The 16,693-nt window shown below is 42.5% G+C and overlaps 1 protein-coding gene across 6 annotated transcripts in view; it reads right to left on the minus strand.

Moving 5' to 3' along the window:
* Plch1 (phospholipase C eta 1) overlaps positions 1-16,693 on the minus strand; it is a 221,904-nt gene that overhangs the window by 17,671 nt on the left and 187,540 nt on the right. For all 6 annotated transcript variants that reach the window (XM_042279101.2, XM_042279098.2, XM_076574186.1 and 3 more), the window contains 4 exons: positions 14,118-14,279; positions 12,371-12,442; positions 8,929-9,020; positions 1,472-1,569 (listed from right to left, as the gene is read on the minus strand). In XM_042279101.2, coding sequence (XP_042135035.1) covers positions 1,472-1,569; positions 8,929-9,020; positions 12,371-12,442; positions 14,118-14,279 — 424 coding nt within the window. The remainder of the gene's footprint in view (positions 1-1,471; positions 1,570-8,928; positions 9,021-12,370; positions 12,443-14,117; positions 14,280-16,693) is intronic.

Raw genomic sequence — 16,693 nt, forward strand, 5'->3', positions numbered from 1 at the left:
CAGATGGAGTTTAAGAGGTAAACAATACTCAAAACTGTTTTCCCAAAGCTACTAGGCTTGTGATTCCCAAAGGTATTATTAATAAACATGTTCATTCTGTAAACCAGCTATACATTCAACTCCATTCAGCTAATCCCTGGGTTAATCTGGGAGCCATGGGCAGTCATTAAAAAAAACATCGTTTGCTAGTTGAGAGTCTTGAGGTTTCTCTTTTCTCACAGATAGTGTTCATTTAAATTCTGCATAACTGCCATTGTTTCAGGAGGAAATCTAAACCCAGGTTGAAGAAAAGTCATCTTTCAATGGATACAGAAAGTGTACTTGTGGCTTATGGCCAAGAAAAAAGAACCCAGGGAAGACTCCGAGGCCTGTGAGGACAAGAGCCTTTTCCCACACTGCTGTCTTTGTGCTGAGACCACTGAGAAAATGGACATTCTGGCCGCCATTTCACTCTGCTATAATTAAAATGGATTGAAGCACCACAGGTCTATTGTATCTCAGTAAGCATTTGGTGATGGGAGCCCTACAGGTCTATGTATCTCAATAAACATTTGGTGATGGGAGCACCACAGGATAACTGCTCCTCAACAAACATTTGGTGACGGGAGCACCACAGGACTCTTGTATCTCAATAAACATTTGGTGACAGAATGAAACAGGACACAAGGAGGGAAAGAACAACTAGGAGACTCAAAGATGAGGACAACTGTGACTGGACCCTCCTAGCTTGATACAGTGGAAAGCAGTGAGACGGGGATGGAGAGATGTCTCTGAGTTAAGAGTACTCTGAGGACCTTGGTTTGGTTCCCAGCACCCACAGTATTCTGTAACTCCAGTTCCAGGGGATCGAACACCCACTCCTGGCCTCCACAGGCACCAACCATGCATGTGGTGCACATACATACATGTAGTCAAGATACTCATATACACACAATATATAAATCATTTTTAAAAAGAAAAGAACAAAGGAAAAATCCATGAGAACCAGTGATGCTGAAATATGTCTATTCTTTTTGTTAAAATTTCAGTCAGTGAAATAAACTACTTTATTCAAAGTCAAAATGTTTAATGAGAAAATGTGGTCTCTCCAGGTTATTGTTATAGCTAATTAATTCACTCCTTCTGGTCATTCACACTTGAAATGGCCATCTGTGACCTGATCATGAAGGTAGGTCAGGTCTCCACAGTTCGAGTCCTGGAGTGAGACCTGACATTGTCATTGTCAGAATAATAAAAGCCTTCTCCATCCTGTAGGAAACTTCTCTGACCTCCAGGCAATCAGGCACCTACCTACGATTAACACAGCCCCGTATGTGAGCTCACAATCACATTAGTTATCATTTTCCTGGCAAATGAGAATCCATACAGTCACAGACATGTGTCGGAACGATCTGATCAGTGACAACATTAACTAGCAACGACAAAGAAAAGTCATGAGTGTTGGGACGAATGAGAGATTCTTGGACCTTACCATCATCCACAATATCCTGGGCTGCCACGGAGTTTGTGTACACCACCAGGTCCGAGAGCTCTCTGCACAGCTTCATGGTTCTCCTTCGGCGGCCCAACCTGCAGAACATACACTCAAATGAATGAGTCTAGAGCTGGAAGGGTTGGGAGCCTCTGGTTGTACCTCCTTCCCTGGGACTTGATGGAGCCGGAACGGGACCCCAGGTCTGACTCCCCATTCAGTACTTCCGTGGTGTCTACACCACCCTACACCCTTAGTTCTAGTCAGGCGCTGCAGGGATCTGCCTTTGTGAGTTCTCTTGGGAAACAGCTGCCCAGCTGGGGGCAATCATAGGAAACAGACTAAATAGGTACGGAAATGTGGGCCATAAAACCTAAAGACCTAAAAAGAAATGAACCAAAAATTTCACAGTGATTTTCTTTTAGAAAACAATTACAAGTATTTTAGATATTCTTTAAATGACTATACATTGTATTATGTGAAATTTAGTTTTCCTAGGTACCCTCTAAGTTTTCTCCCTACAAAATATTCTTATAATCTTGACTATAGCCTTACATATTTAACCACTACTCTTTACCACAGTAAAATCTCCACATGCCACCTCATTGCACGCGCGCGCGCGCACACACACACACAAACACACACACACACACACACACACACACACACACACACACACACACACACACGTTTCTCCTCTAGAGAAAAGTTAACTATCAAACACTTCAATGCTCATCAACACCATTCCAATGGCCAATAAGCCCACAAGATAATGGTCAATAAACATCATTAGTGAAGAGCAAAGTGGAAATGTACAAGAAGGTACCATGTCTCTTCTGTTAGGATAGCTCTAACTAAAAAGGTAGGGGAGTGACGACAAGAAGAAACTCAGACACAGTCAGGGAATATAAATGATGCAGTTCCCCTGGGAAATGGTTCAGCAGTTGGTCAAGTGCAAGAGTTACATTGTTACCTAGCAATTCTACTGCGATGTAAAATCCTGTATCTGAATATGCATGACAATACTTTCTCCCAACCAACAAAGTGAAAGCTACCAAAACATTCTCCAGCTACTGAATAAAATACATAAAATGTAGTATATACATACGGTGGGTGGTTAGGCAACAAAACTGAACACAGCATATATATGCCACAATGTGAGTGAATCTTGAAAACACAAAGCTATGCCTGGTCTAAGCTCCTTCTCAGTTTTAAAAAATACTTATTTTATTTTTTTGAGATTATAACACAATATCTTCATTTCGCCCTTCTATTTCCCCACTATAAGTCTTCTCATATATGCCTAAATGCTCTTTAAAATTCATGGCGATTTTTTTCATGAATTGTTGCTACATACATGTATGTATATGTATATAATATATATTCCTAAATATATAAATGCAATCTTCTCAGCCCATATAATGTTATTTGTTTGTATGTTTTCAGGGATGACCACTGGAAAACTCAGAAGGGGCTTAGACCAGGCATAGTGGTACACACCTGTAATCTCAACAATGGACAGATAAAAGCAGGGAGATTACATGCTGAGGCTAGTTTGGGCTACCCAGAGTCTCTGTCCAAGAAAATCACTGCTGCTATCATCTCAACTGACAATAAGTGAATGCATAAACAAATGTGTTGATGTAGTAAAAAAAATAGAAAACACAAAACTGAATGAAAGAAACCAGGCAGTTTTAAAAGGTCAAATATTGTCAAGAAAAAGTCTACCCAGAGACAGAAAGGAGAGGGGAGCAGACAGACTGCTGAGGGGTAGATTTTTGGGGGGGGGGTGAAAAGGTTTGAGAACTAGGTATTAAAGATAAAAACTGAACAAATCAGTGTCAGATCATGCTTAAAACTTACAAGCAAAACTCCCAGGACAGTCAGCGGCATGGAGACATTCGACATAAAGTTAGCTCTTTATATTGCTCATACCAATAGTGAACTGGGTTAGTCAAGTCCCAAGGTGACTGTCTGGGATGCTCAGGCTCTCACAGGTATTAGGTGAAAATCTCTAACTGACTCAAGAGCAGCATGCAACCTTATTTCATGTAATACCTGTGATGACATCTCGTTGGGGTGCAGGAAGAATACTGTGGCTTTTCAAATGCTATTCCTTCCCCAGCTGTGCCTAAGGCTCTTTGATTTAGAAATAGTAAAGTTCTTCTGAAAGGTGTTCCTGTCTCTCCTGTATCTTTTACTGTAACTAACATTCAACTTTTCTGCACATTTCTCCTCTGCCCTCACTAACGAGCATTTGATGCATATGCATCCCATTAGGGCACAAATATAAAGCCTACCTGAGCACTAATGGTAAATTCCTATAAGGCCTCTATGGCTTTAATTTCTCTGTCCAGTAAAGAGACAAAGCTCTCTCTCTCTCTCTCTCTCTCTCTCTCTCTCTCTCTCTCTCTCTCTCTCTCTCTCTCTCTCTCTCTCTCTCTCTGTGTGTGTGTGTGTGTGTCTGCCAGGAAGTCCTGATCACAGCATGGGTCACAATTGGATTCTGAAAACATTCATCGTGAATACTACTGGCAACAGCTTAAAGAGGAGGAGCAGGAAACTTTCCATACCTAGTCCCCTCCTCTATTTGCAGATCATGTGTTTACTCTAGCCCTTCTTTTTCAGCCTCCCCACCTGCAATCTCTGGACTCCTTTCTTGCTTCTTGGCATCTACAGGTATCAACACAATTTGAATACAGAAATCTGAAAAACTGACGTGAGGATCTGCATGACAACACATGGTGTCTGTCTTTCTGGGTCTAGGGTACCTCGCTCACTATAATATTCTCCAGCTACATCTATTTTCCTATACATTTCATAACTTCACATTTGTATGGTGCTGAACTGGACTCTGTGATGTCTAAGCACCGCATTTTCATTAGCCATTCGTGGGCTGGCAGACACGTGAGCTGACTCACTTTCCTAGCTGTTGTGGATAGAGCAACAGTGAACATCTAAGTACAGGCATCTCTGTGACAGGCTACGTGGAGTCCTTTGGATATATGCCCAGGAAGTGTGGCCAAGTCCTATGCAAGTTCCACTGCTAGTTTTCTGGGACATTCCATACTGCTTTCCATTGTGGCTGTACCAGTTTACACTCCCACCAACAGTGAATAAAGATCCCCCTTTCCTCTCCTCCTCGCTGACATTTCTGCCGTTTGTTTTCTTGACAATAGCCATTCTGAGTGGGGTGAGATGGATCTCAAAATATGAAAGTGTTTGAATTTGCATCTCCCTGGTGACTAGCGATGTCAAACACTAGTGTTTATTAGTCATTTATAGCTTTCTTTGAGAACTCTCTGCTCAGTCCCATAGCCTAGTCTTTAAAATTAGGTTATTATCTAATGTTTAGTTGTTTCAGTGTTCTGTATATTCTAGGTGTTAATCCTCTGTCCAGTGTATATCTGACAAGAGGAAGGAGGGGGATACTAGGTGTAGAGATGTTTAAACAGGGATGGAGTTGGGCATGGAGAGAAGGAGGGGGAAGGTTAATCAAAACTAAGAATTATGAAAAATAGAGAAACCTATTGTTTTAGGCTTGCGGGCTCAGAGGATAAAGGCATTCGCTACCATGTCTGACAACCTGAGTTTGAATGCCAGAACTCACGTGGTTGAAGGAAAGAACTACCTTCCACAAGCTGTCCTCGGACCTCCACACACAGGCCATGACACGTGTGTGCACACACATGCACACGCACGTGCGCATACACACATACACACGAGAGAGAGAGAGAGAGAGAGAGAGAGAGAGAGAGAGAGAATGTTTTTTAAATATCTGTTTTCTAAGATAACTAAATAAAACTTTTATTTAAAAAAAGAGTTAGTAGGGAAATGGCCTGCATGGCAGATAATGCCGTGCCTAGAAGCCATGAGTAAGTAATCAAAACCTCCAGTGCCAGGTGTGGGGTGCCTTCATGTGAACTGGTGGTTAAGGGAGACTTCCAACACAATACAGACAGGCTCTGGGCACTTGGCTGTCTGCCAGGACTGGATGGTAAGACACAACTGCTGAGGATCCCATACACACTGGCTGCAAGAAACAGAAATAAAGCTGGAGCGAGGCAGGCAGTTCCTCCCTGCCAGCTAGCTCCCATAGTGCACCAAGGGGCTCCACACAGGTTGCTAGGGGACAAGAGGCTTCAGCAGTCTTAGGGTTGTGAACATGAAGAACTATAATGCCAACCTGCCTAGCAACATGCACCCGCTATGAGGTAACCAACTGCTGCTTGGTTGAAGTTGAGGCCCTATCCACAAGAGAGAATCCATGCATGGTTGCTGTGGGACGTCTGTATGTCAAATTGCTCTGATTGGTCAATAAATAAAACACTGTTTGGCCAGTGGCCAGGCAGGAAGTAGGTGGGACAAGGAGAGAGGAGAATTAGGGGAAGCGGAAGGCTGAGGCGGAGAGACACTGCAGCAGCCACCATGACCAGCAGCATGTGAAGACGCCGGTAAGCCACCAGCCACGTGGCAAGGTATAGATTTATGGAAATGGTTAATTTAAGATAAAAGAACAGTTAGCAAGAAGCCTGCCACGGCCATACAGTTTGTAAGCAATATAAGTCTCTGTGTTTACTTGGTTGGGTCTGAGCGGCTGTGGGACTGGCGGGTGACAAAGATTTGTCCTGACTGTGGGCAAAACAGGAAAACTCTAGCTACACATGGTACTATAAAACCAGCCCAAACTAGGGGGCTGGTGAAGTCATAGGCCCTAGGAAAGAGCTTACTGCTGTTTAGATAAACTGACATTGCTAAAAAAACAAAACAAAACAAAACAAAACAAAAAACCCACAGCCTTCTAATTATCTACATTTATACATAGATAAACACTACGCCTAGCCTAACCTGAGAAGTCTCTCTTTGCAGTGAATAACGGAGAATGCAGAGACTCGTGGCTGCTCAAAGTGCCAAGAACAAGTGACAGTTGAATGCTCAACCCTAAATAAGACATGTAGACCTCCCCAGCTAAGGTTCAGGAAAAGCTGCAGAAGAGGGAGCAACAAGAACGCAAGAGCCAGAAGTCAGGGAGGAGGCTGTGGAAGGTCATCTTCTGACACCACCACTGCAATCAGCAGCAGTGGCCGAGGGTAGCTGCACTGAGCCTGTCCAAGACTGGTCCGGTCAACTGTCAGTCATGGATGAGGGAGGGGCTCACAGGGCCTCACCACTCCCTGTTGAAGTATTGGTACTACTAGATTCTAGGAGAGGAGTCACTGTCTTCAGCCTTATGTCCATTAGGGAGCCCACCAGGTTCCAATGGCTAGTTCTAAGGCCATGATCACCCAGAGAGGTCTGTTTAAACTCGCTGGATCCCAAAATAAAATGATACAAATGTGAGATTTATAGGGAAGAGGGAGGGCTGACATGGGTGGTAGGAGGATAAGAGAGGGTAGGGAGTGAGAGTAATCAGAATTCATTATATACATGAATGGAATTGTTAAAGAACAGGTTTAATTAATAATAATAATAATTTTTAAAAAGACCAAGTTCAAATTTAGAAGTCTGAATGGAGGTAGTACTGCTCTCCCTAGAAGTCATAAGTCTTTAAATGAAATTCTCAGCACTTAGGGTAGACCACTCCCTATGTTTGTTGGTCAAGAAGACTGCAGGAGCTCCTGAAACAATACAGGCTGTGGCCATTGCTCTTGGTTGCCTATTAGAACTAAGTGAAATCGCTCTCTTCTATTCCACAGTCCATTTTACTGTGTGTTATCTTAATGCTCAGTTTGGCTTTAGTGCTATGACTATTCTGGATATTAATCTTCTGTCATAGGTATAGCTGACAAAGATTTTCTCCAGACTCTGTTGCTGAAGACATCATATATCCCCACCTGCAGGACATGGAGAAATCAAGAAGAAACTGATTGGAAACTTCTTTCTTGCTCTCTAGTTTCCATAGCACTAGCAGGTTTTCTGCAGGACAGTGTGGGAGAAAAGTCAGTATCTTACCCAGTTAAGGACCATGTACCAGGCAAGATCTGCTCATTGGTGCAAATAGTGGCATTACTATGTGGGGATAACCAACAGTACCCGCTGCCTTCTGACTGGGTTTGAGGGCTGTTCTATGGAAAGGAATAAGTGTCTGGTACTATGCATGTGGTGAATGGCCTATAGCTGAGGCAGGTCACTGACCTACAGCAAAACCTACTACCACTGTTTTGCTAACAGGACAAGTAGCCAAACTGCTATATAACTACATGCTTGTAATCAAAGACTACTCCTGCTCCCAGCCTTGACCAGAGAAGCTTCTTCATGCAGTGAGTAGCATTTGATGGAAATACTTATAACTAGATAAAAGTGCTGAGAATTAGTGACCGTTGAGTATTCTGCTCTAAAAAGAACATCTGGGGCTGGAGAGATGGCCCAGTGGTTAAGAGTACTGGCTGCTCTTCCACCCTCTTCCAGAGGTCCTAAGTTCAATTCCCAGCAATCACATGGTGGCTCACAACCATCTGTAATGAGATCTGGCGCCCTATTCTGGTGCCCCTAGTAAAACACCAATGCACATTTAAAAAAAAAAAAAAAAAAAAAGTAAATACTTAAAAAAAAAAAAAGAACAATCAGAGGATTAGGAGACATGTTAGGAAACACTGTTTTCTGGCTATGGTGTGGCCATTATGAACACACAGTATCTGCAGATAACAATATGAGACCTGCACAAGACCTTCAGCATTCCATCCCGGATGAGGGAGGGGATTATGAGGGTCTACAATTCCCCAAGGAGCAACTGGCAGTTAAGTGGTTCTGGGACTAAGGGAGTATAACTTTGTTCAGTGGTATAGCTACTGATAAATGTCCCAAGCTTCAGCAAGTGACCCCGTACTCATCCTCATGTCAAGAACCCAAATTCATCTCAGTGGGTCCAAAGAAAGACGTGAAAGTAGGAGGAGGCCAGGTTGGGAAGAAGTGAGTCAGAAGGAGCGGGAAAGGAATGAGAGAGGGTAAAAATGGGTAGATATGACCAGAATACATTGTATATGTGCAAAGTTGTCAAAAATAATAATGGGAGCTAATATTTTTGAGCATTTCTTTAATGGAGTTGGGACCTACCATGCTAATATGCAATTCCTTTAATCCTTTCGTGTCCCTAAGAGATGGAGAGCTGACATTGCTCAGTATTAAAGATGGTTGGTGGATAAGTAAACACCTGTGGTCTGGCTCCAGCTGTATGCTTATCCTGTCCTTCAAGCCCTCTGCCAGTCCTGCATCTGCACAGCCCTCTCCTTCTTTGAAGACACCTTTCATGTGACAACTACTGTCATTAGCATGGGTCCAGTACCTCACTGACGCCATGTTCCCTCCACACTGGATCTCTCTCTTGACCTTTACATTTTACTCCAACGCCTTACCTTGTGATCCCTCCCATTCTCTAGACATACACAACTAAACAATCCGGATCATAGGCTGGAGAGGCCATGGGAGTCTGAGCAACAAGCATGAAGATGCTTTCCTACCTGTACAGCTGGCCTCCCTCCTTGCCAGGATTCTGAAATATATCTTCCTCATCGTCAGTACTATAGGATTTAGAACGTGATTTTGTAGTTTTCTGTTGGAAAAATTACAGTAAACTTACTAACTCACCACATTTAGGCACATTCACAACATAAAGAGATTGGACTTGATTTTAACACACACACACACACACACACACACACACACACACACACACACACACACACACATGCACACAGAAAGAATGACCAATAGCAATCATTATATTACACCAGCAATGCAAAACTTAAGAGTTTCATGCCCAAAAGCCAGTTTCTTAGCCACAGAAAACTGACATCTTGGAAAAATTATATTAGTTGTATACTTTGAAAATGTCCACAAGAGAGGGCCAAAATTAAAGTATCTATTTAAATAATCATAAGGAAAAAATGTCCTTATGTACAGAAGCTTACTACTAGTAAGTGATAAAAGGCAACTTTGACTCTCAAAAAAGGTATGTATTAAGTAAAAAATAGAATGACTGTCATTCTACCTCCGATCAGCACATACTCAAATAGTTATGTAAATCAAACTGCTCTTTTGAATTTTTGACCCATTTTACATTCTAGAAGTAAAATAAAAATTGCTACTCATAGGAATGAGGTGAAAGTCTCCAGAACTAATCTAATGTCTTCTGGACAGACTTGCGGGGGTGCTTCATTCTCACACTGGAGACTGCTCTTTAGTTAGGCAATACCTTGACCAACGAAACAAATGATGAAGACCCTGTCACTGCAGAAGGCCTTGAGACTAAACGTACAGCTCCTACAAAGGTTAGCCATCTAGAGAGTCTACTCTGGACATCAGAGAAGTGTGGGTTTGAAAATGAACGCTACCCCCAAGTCACCACAGGATCACATCCGCTTCCAGATTTTCTCATTCCTAAAACTGAAGACAAGCTACAAAATACCCACTGTACTGACAGTGAGGAGCTACTTCGAACTTCCTCAGGAATTACTTTTGTCCTGAGAACTTCAGATATGGAAGCCCTAGTGGTCAAATTTCTATTCGAAGCTAGCTTTTCAACCAAGCTGGTGGAGTAGCAAGCCCCATCAAGCTTCCTGCTATACTTCAAAAGTAGTGTGTAAATACTGTCCATTCTACAGGATTCTTATTATTTCAATGGTTAAATGAGATGACATAAAAAGCCATTTTGCAATCCATTGATTTTAACTTTCTATGTAAATTATTACTGGTACTTACTAAAATAATTCGTCAACAGTCTCATGGACAGCCTACTACGATCACCAGCTGTGTGAAAATGTTCACTCTTTGGTAGCTAGAATGCTTCTGAAACATTTACCTCAGAAGTTTAATTTTTATTATAAGATACAAAATTTATTATAAGATACAAAAAGTTAAGAAATTAGTAACTAAATGTAGCATACACCTGTAATTCAAGCTCTTGAGAGGTGGAGGCAGGAGGTTCAGTGGGAATGTAAGGCCAGCTTGGGCTACACAGCAAGATGCTGCCTCAAAAACAAAACAAAGAATGATTAATGATGATAATTTTTCTAGCACAGTTTTGATATATGATATACATGAGGTTGTGATTATTACACCTAGAACCTATTTTCATCATATTTTTTTGTTTCATGTTTTGTATGTTAAGCTCTTCAGAGATCAGCCCCCTGTGGCTACACACCTGCCCATTATGCAAGAGAGTCATGGTTTGCTTAATCACTCTTTATGACTGAACAGTTGGTTCTTTATTTATTTTTATTGCTGCAACTAATTTCCCTAAATTATCCTACTTATAGACATGAAATTCCAGATAGAACATCCCTACGATAGTAGGAAAGGTCTCATCAAAACCCTCAGATAGTGTTAGGTTCATCACCTAATAATTAATTTCCTTTATTAATTTTTAAAACTACATTTAGTTTATGTGTGCATGCCTGTGTGGTGCCACACATGCATGCCACAATGTTGTGGGTAGCTGTTTGAGCCATGACCTGAAGCACCACCCCTAGTGAGGCAGCTTTAGCTGTTACTCCTGCCTATGACCTTGAGGTACCTGCCCCTGGGGCATGGCCACCAGAGACCCCTAAGGCCTGGGATGCACAGATGCCTGCTCTCTTGGCTACTTTGTAGTTTTGAATGCTGAGATCTCGGACCAAGCCATTCAGTGTGGGACAGAGCTCAGCTTTCCCGGACCCTACAATAAATCATCCGTGGTTGTGAGTTTATTCCCAAATAAACTCCTTTGATCATTAAATAGACTCAGTGGATTAATCCCATTATCTGGCACCCAATGTGGGGCATGAACTCATGACCCCGAGTTTAAGAGTCTCATGCTCTGCTGACTGAGCTAGCCAGGGACAGTCTGTCAGAGTAACTTTATCTTTTTCCACCATGTAGGTCATGAGAAACTCAGGTCATCAGGCTTGGCACAAATACTTTAGCCACTGAGCTACCTGATATCCTGTATAATATTATCACCTCTTTATTGAGGTATTGCATATATTTGCAAATGATTTCCACAAAGTGAAAGCACTCCAACAAGGAAGTAGACTCCTACCTGCTCTGTAAAATCCTTCTAATCTTCCCACATGGTCCTTACTTTCCCCCCAAAGGTAACAACAGTAATTAATAACTACCCTAGCTTCTACCCTAGAGCATTTTTTTACAGGGCTTTCATTTCATACAAAGACACTCACACTACATGCACTCTGAGTTTTACTTCTTTAGTTTAGATCATGTTTGAAAGATTGTATCATTGCACATAGATATAACTGTATCCTTTTTGTGGCTGTCCACATGTGAATTTGCCACAGTTTAATTGATTCTACAGTTGATAAGCATTTGGGCAGTTCACTACGCACCCCATTACAAATGCTACTGTTAACTGTTGTTTCTGTCTTGATCATAAACCCAACAGTGGAGCTGCTAAAAGATAAGACTGTCACACAGTGTGCCAGAGTGGTTTCTGTTCCACAGCAGAGTGAGTACATGTTGCTCAGCACTCCAACACTTTGCTCTTTTTATGCTATCTATCACAGTGTTCATGGATCGGCAACATTAACTGCAATTTGCTCTTCTTTTCCCTGCCATGTGCTATCTGCTTTTGCAATGGGCACATTTACGCTTTTGGTTTGGTTTTGTTCTTTGGAAATGCGAACTGCCTGTCTTCTTACTTGTAGAAATGATTCAAGTACTATGAGTCCTTTGTTGGATATGTTTATTTAAAAGACTTCCAAAATGCAACTTGATTTTTGATACTTTTGATTAACAGTGGTTCTAAATCTCAAAGTCTTTTAAATTTCAAACTTTTCTCCTTCAGACATCCTTTTGATGAACTCTTCAGTCATTCCAAGGTCAGTTTAATACAATGTTGCCCTGCTACTTATAGACTCTTCAAATTAACTGAATTATGCACATTTGCCACCATTACTATGTACATACCTTGTGTTTCCCAAAGTTGGTCATCAGGGATCGTCCATGGGACTTCTTTCCACTTTCTTTCACATCCAGGTTCTGCATAAATAAAAAGCATAATATAATGATTTGTCTTTCTTTTTGTTCTGCTTAGCTCAGGTGGCAAAGGGACCCTCTCTTCTCTTTCCCTAGTTCCTTTCTTCCTGCTTCACACTTCTGACATCTCAAATGTGGCTGTCTGCTGTAAGAAGGGGGACACTGTCAGGATACAGTACTGACCCATGGCTTTCCAAAGCTGACATCTAGCTCTTAGCAACAGCCAGCTCTGCTGGCCCTCCATTCCTATTCACCATGTGCCTAAAATCAGAAAGTGGTGTTTTCAACATCCCAAGTGGAGATAAATCATTTCCAGTTAAGAGGAATTTTAATTTTGGAAATTAACCAGAATTGGATAAAAGCCCAATCTGCTAAGTACAGCAAATGCTCACACTGAACACTGTTGTTTGGGATTTTAAAATATTACAAATAAAACACAGTCATATGACTTTCGTTCATTTAAGGAAATCACTGTGTGCTTATCTATATAGTAAATGCATTGCCCTAGTAGTAAGCACTGGGGTGTGGCATTTTAGCCTCTGAAGATTTTTCAAATGGGTTAATTTTCCAGGCAGAGGTGGTGAGCAAGTATCCTCTTGTGTCAGCCCACATGTGGGAGTAGGGACAGAAATGCCCCCTGTTCAGTTATGTTCCTGAAGTTCATTGTGTGGAGACCTGCAGATCCCACCCACCAAGGGTTCCAGCTGTGTAGAAAGAAAAATGCCAATAGAACAAAGGTGGGTAAGCAAGCCACTTACAATAAAGAAGCTGCAAGAAGTGTCTGCTAAAGCCATAGACAGATATCACAAGTGATTCACCGGAGAGGTGGTAAGGAAGAGCCCAGGAGATGGCTGGTAGAAAAACCCACCCAAAACTCGGTGAGGGGTAGGAACCAGGTGCTTACAGGGGGATGTTGACTCACCCTTGACTACTTTATGTGTGTGCATTGCCTGTGAAGACCTGGTAATACTGATCACTAACTGTTCAAACCGTGCGGATTGGGAAGGTAGCTACAGTGGACACTGTCACAGAATTGGCACTACTCTCCCTAAGCTAGGAGAAACAGTATTCTCACCAAAGCCATGACCCTTGTCTAGGTCTCCATTTTCTCATCTGTAAACAGAAGAGTGAGCCAGTTAACCTGTGAGTTCTTTGGTACTTCTAAGAGCTCATCAATTGGTAGGAGGACTATGTCACTTATTGGCCCAACTAAGATGATTTAAGAGTAAAATTAAGCCGGGCGGTGGTGGCATATGCCTTTAATCCCAGCACTCAGGAGGCAGAGGCAGGCAGATCTCTGTGAGTTCGAGGCCAGCATGGTCTCCAAAGCGAGTTCCAGGAAAGGCGCAAAGCTACACAGAGAAACCCTGTCTCGAAAAACCAAAGAGTAAAACTGGGCATATTTAATAGGACACCAGGCCAACAGCACACAGCAGAGCTGTCTCACGTAATCGGAGATAAAAGTCATTGACTGAAGTTGGTATTTCTGTACCCCAGGACAATACTAAGTGTGTTGCATACATTCTCACTTATTTTGCAGAAGGATTTTGTTTCTCAAACTTTACAAAGACAGACAGAGAAGTTTGAGAAGCATTTCACAAAGGAAAGGTGCTTAGAAACCAAAGAGAAGGGTACGTTTTTTCCTCGTTGAAGGGTGAGTTCAATGGGAATTATCTACCTGTTTCAGGTGTGTGTTTAAGCCTTCATGCGTGGCCTTGAGCAGAGCCCTCACTGTGAAACTATCAGGGTCTTCTTTGTCTCGAATTTGAGACTCCCTTAACAATGATTCCAGTTTTTTCCGTATGAAAGATTCTACTTGGTGCTCAGTGGTCCCGTTACTCTGAAAAAAAAAAATCAAGTAATATAAACAATCCTCTGAGAAACAGACTAGTGTAGAAGATGCCTTTAGTCCAAGACAACACTAAGTATATGATCTCATGAACTCTAAGTAACCTGTAAGAAATTAAGATACTCCTTGAACAATTTTGCCCCCCCCCCCCATCAAAAAACTCTGCAAAGCACCCAATTATCAAAAATCCCGCTCTCTGTCAGTAGCTCCTCATTGGCTCACTGGTCCCCACACGTTTTCAACACTATTCACACTTACAAAGTCTTACTCTATTTCATTTCAGTGATGTGGAATCTGTGGCCTTGAGAAATGAAAAAATTTGTTTAACATTTACAAAGGTAGCCAGCAAGTGAGGCAAGATTCTAAACCATTCCTTCCTGAGATGGCAAGGTCTCAGCAGGGGGCAAGCCAGGGAAACCTTCTGGAGACAGAGCTTTCTAAGCCTATGTGGTTACAACTGAGCAAAAATGCTATTTTTAAGAATGACTTCCTTCACTGAGAGGCAAAGAATGCTATGGGAGTTTCCAAGGTTGCTGACAATTCTGAGACAAAATTTCTTTTGGTCTCCAACTCCTTGACGTCACTAGAGGGTACACAGTATACCTCTGATTACAATTATTTTGAAAATCACAACCAGTTTCAAGGCTTTCGGAAAACAAAGCAATGCCAATAACTTAGACGGCTTTTAGGTGGTCAAGGCACTTCATTTCCTGGAAATCTCACACAGCACAGTGTCTAGCCTCCATGTCCTCACTGACCAGTGACCCCAGGCTGTGTGCACTGCCCCCTGCTGGTGAACTGCTTTTGCCTCTCCCTCCCTTTGTCCAGATCTGCTCCACAGATTACTCAACCAGTTGCCAAAGACCAGCCACCCCAGGCATGGAGGGAGTGATACCTTTCCGCACAAACATTTCCCACACTATTTATCACTAGAAGGCCCATCTATCTGACTTCTGTAGAATAGATAGCTCTCTAATTCTGAAGGCATTTCACAAAATTCTGTAAGAGAAAGGCAATAGAAGCATAACAGGAAATTTTAGAAAGGGGAACACTCCTCCACTGCTGGTGGGAATGCAGTCTTGTACAGCCACTCTGGAAATCAGTATGGCAGTATCTCAGAAAATTGGGAATCAACCTACCTCAAGACCCAGTAATACCACTCTTGGGCATATACCCAAAGGATGCTTTAATTGTACCACAAGGACATTTGCTCAACTATGTTCATAGCAGCTTTATTCATAATTGCCAGAACCTGGAAACTACCTAGATGCCCTTCAACTGAAGAATGGATAAAGAAAATGTAATACATTTACACAATGGAGTATTACGCAGCGGTAAAGAACAATGTCATCATGAAATTTGTAGGCAAATGGATGGACCTAGAAAAAAATCATCCTGAGTGAAGTAATCCAGACCCAGAAAAACAAATATAGTATGTACTCACTCATAAGTGAATATTAGATGCAAAACAAAGGATAACTAGGCTACAATCAACAAACCCAGAAAGCTAGGTCAAGAAGAGGACACTAAGAGAGACACACATGGATCACCACAGAAAGGGGAAAGGGTTAAGATTTCCTGGGTAAACTGGGAGGGAGGAATAGAAGGAAGGGGGTGGGAGAAAATAGGAGGTGGGAACATGTGGGAGAGACAAAGAGGGGGAGCAATGAAAGAGATATCTTGACAGAGTATACCGTTAAGGGGATGGGGAGAAATCTGCAGCTAGGGAAAACCCCAGGAACTCATAAGATTGTCCCAAGCCAAGACTCACAGCAATGGTGGAGAAGGTGCGAAGGTGTTTGAACTTGCCTTCCCCTGCACTCAGATTGGTGGCTACCCTAATTGTCATCACAGAACCTACATCCAGTGGCTGATGGAAGCAGATGCAGAGACCCACAGCCAAGCACTTGGAGTTCAGTTGAAAAGAGGGAAGAAAGATTATAAGAGCTGGGGGTTGTCATCATAGAACCTACATCCAGTGGCTAATGGAAGCAGATGTAGAGACCCACAGCCAAGCACTTGGAGTTCAGTTGAAAAGAGGGAAGAAAGATTATAAGAGTTGGGGCGGGGGGGGGGGCAGTCAGAGTCATGATGGGACAAACCACAGAAATAGCTGACCCAAGCTAGTGGGAGCTCATGGACTCTGGACTGACAGCTGGGGAGCCTGTATGGGACTGCACTAGGTCCTCTGAATGTGGGTGACAGTTGCGTGGCTTGATGTGTTTATGGGTCCCCTGGCAGTCAGACCAGGACTCATCCCAAGTCCATGAACTTGCTTTTTAGAGCCCATTCCCTATGGTGCCATGCCTTACTCAGCCGTGATGCAGAGGGGAGGTGCTGGTTCCATTCCCAACTTGTTATGCCAGACTGTGCTGACTACACAAGTGAGGCCTTACTATAAGGAG

Source organism: Peromyscus maniculatus, chromosome 6 (assembly GCF_049852395.1).
Source record: "Peromyscus maniculatus bairdii isolate BWxNUB_F1_BW_parent chromosome 6, HU_Pman_BW_mat_3.1, whole genome shotgun sequence".
In the NCBI taxonomy this organism is placed as follows: Eukaryota; Metazoa; Chordata; class Mammalia; order Rodentia; family Cricetidae; genus Peromyscus; species Peromyscus maniculatus.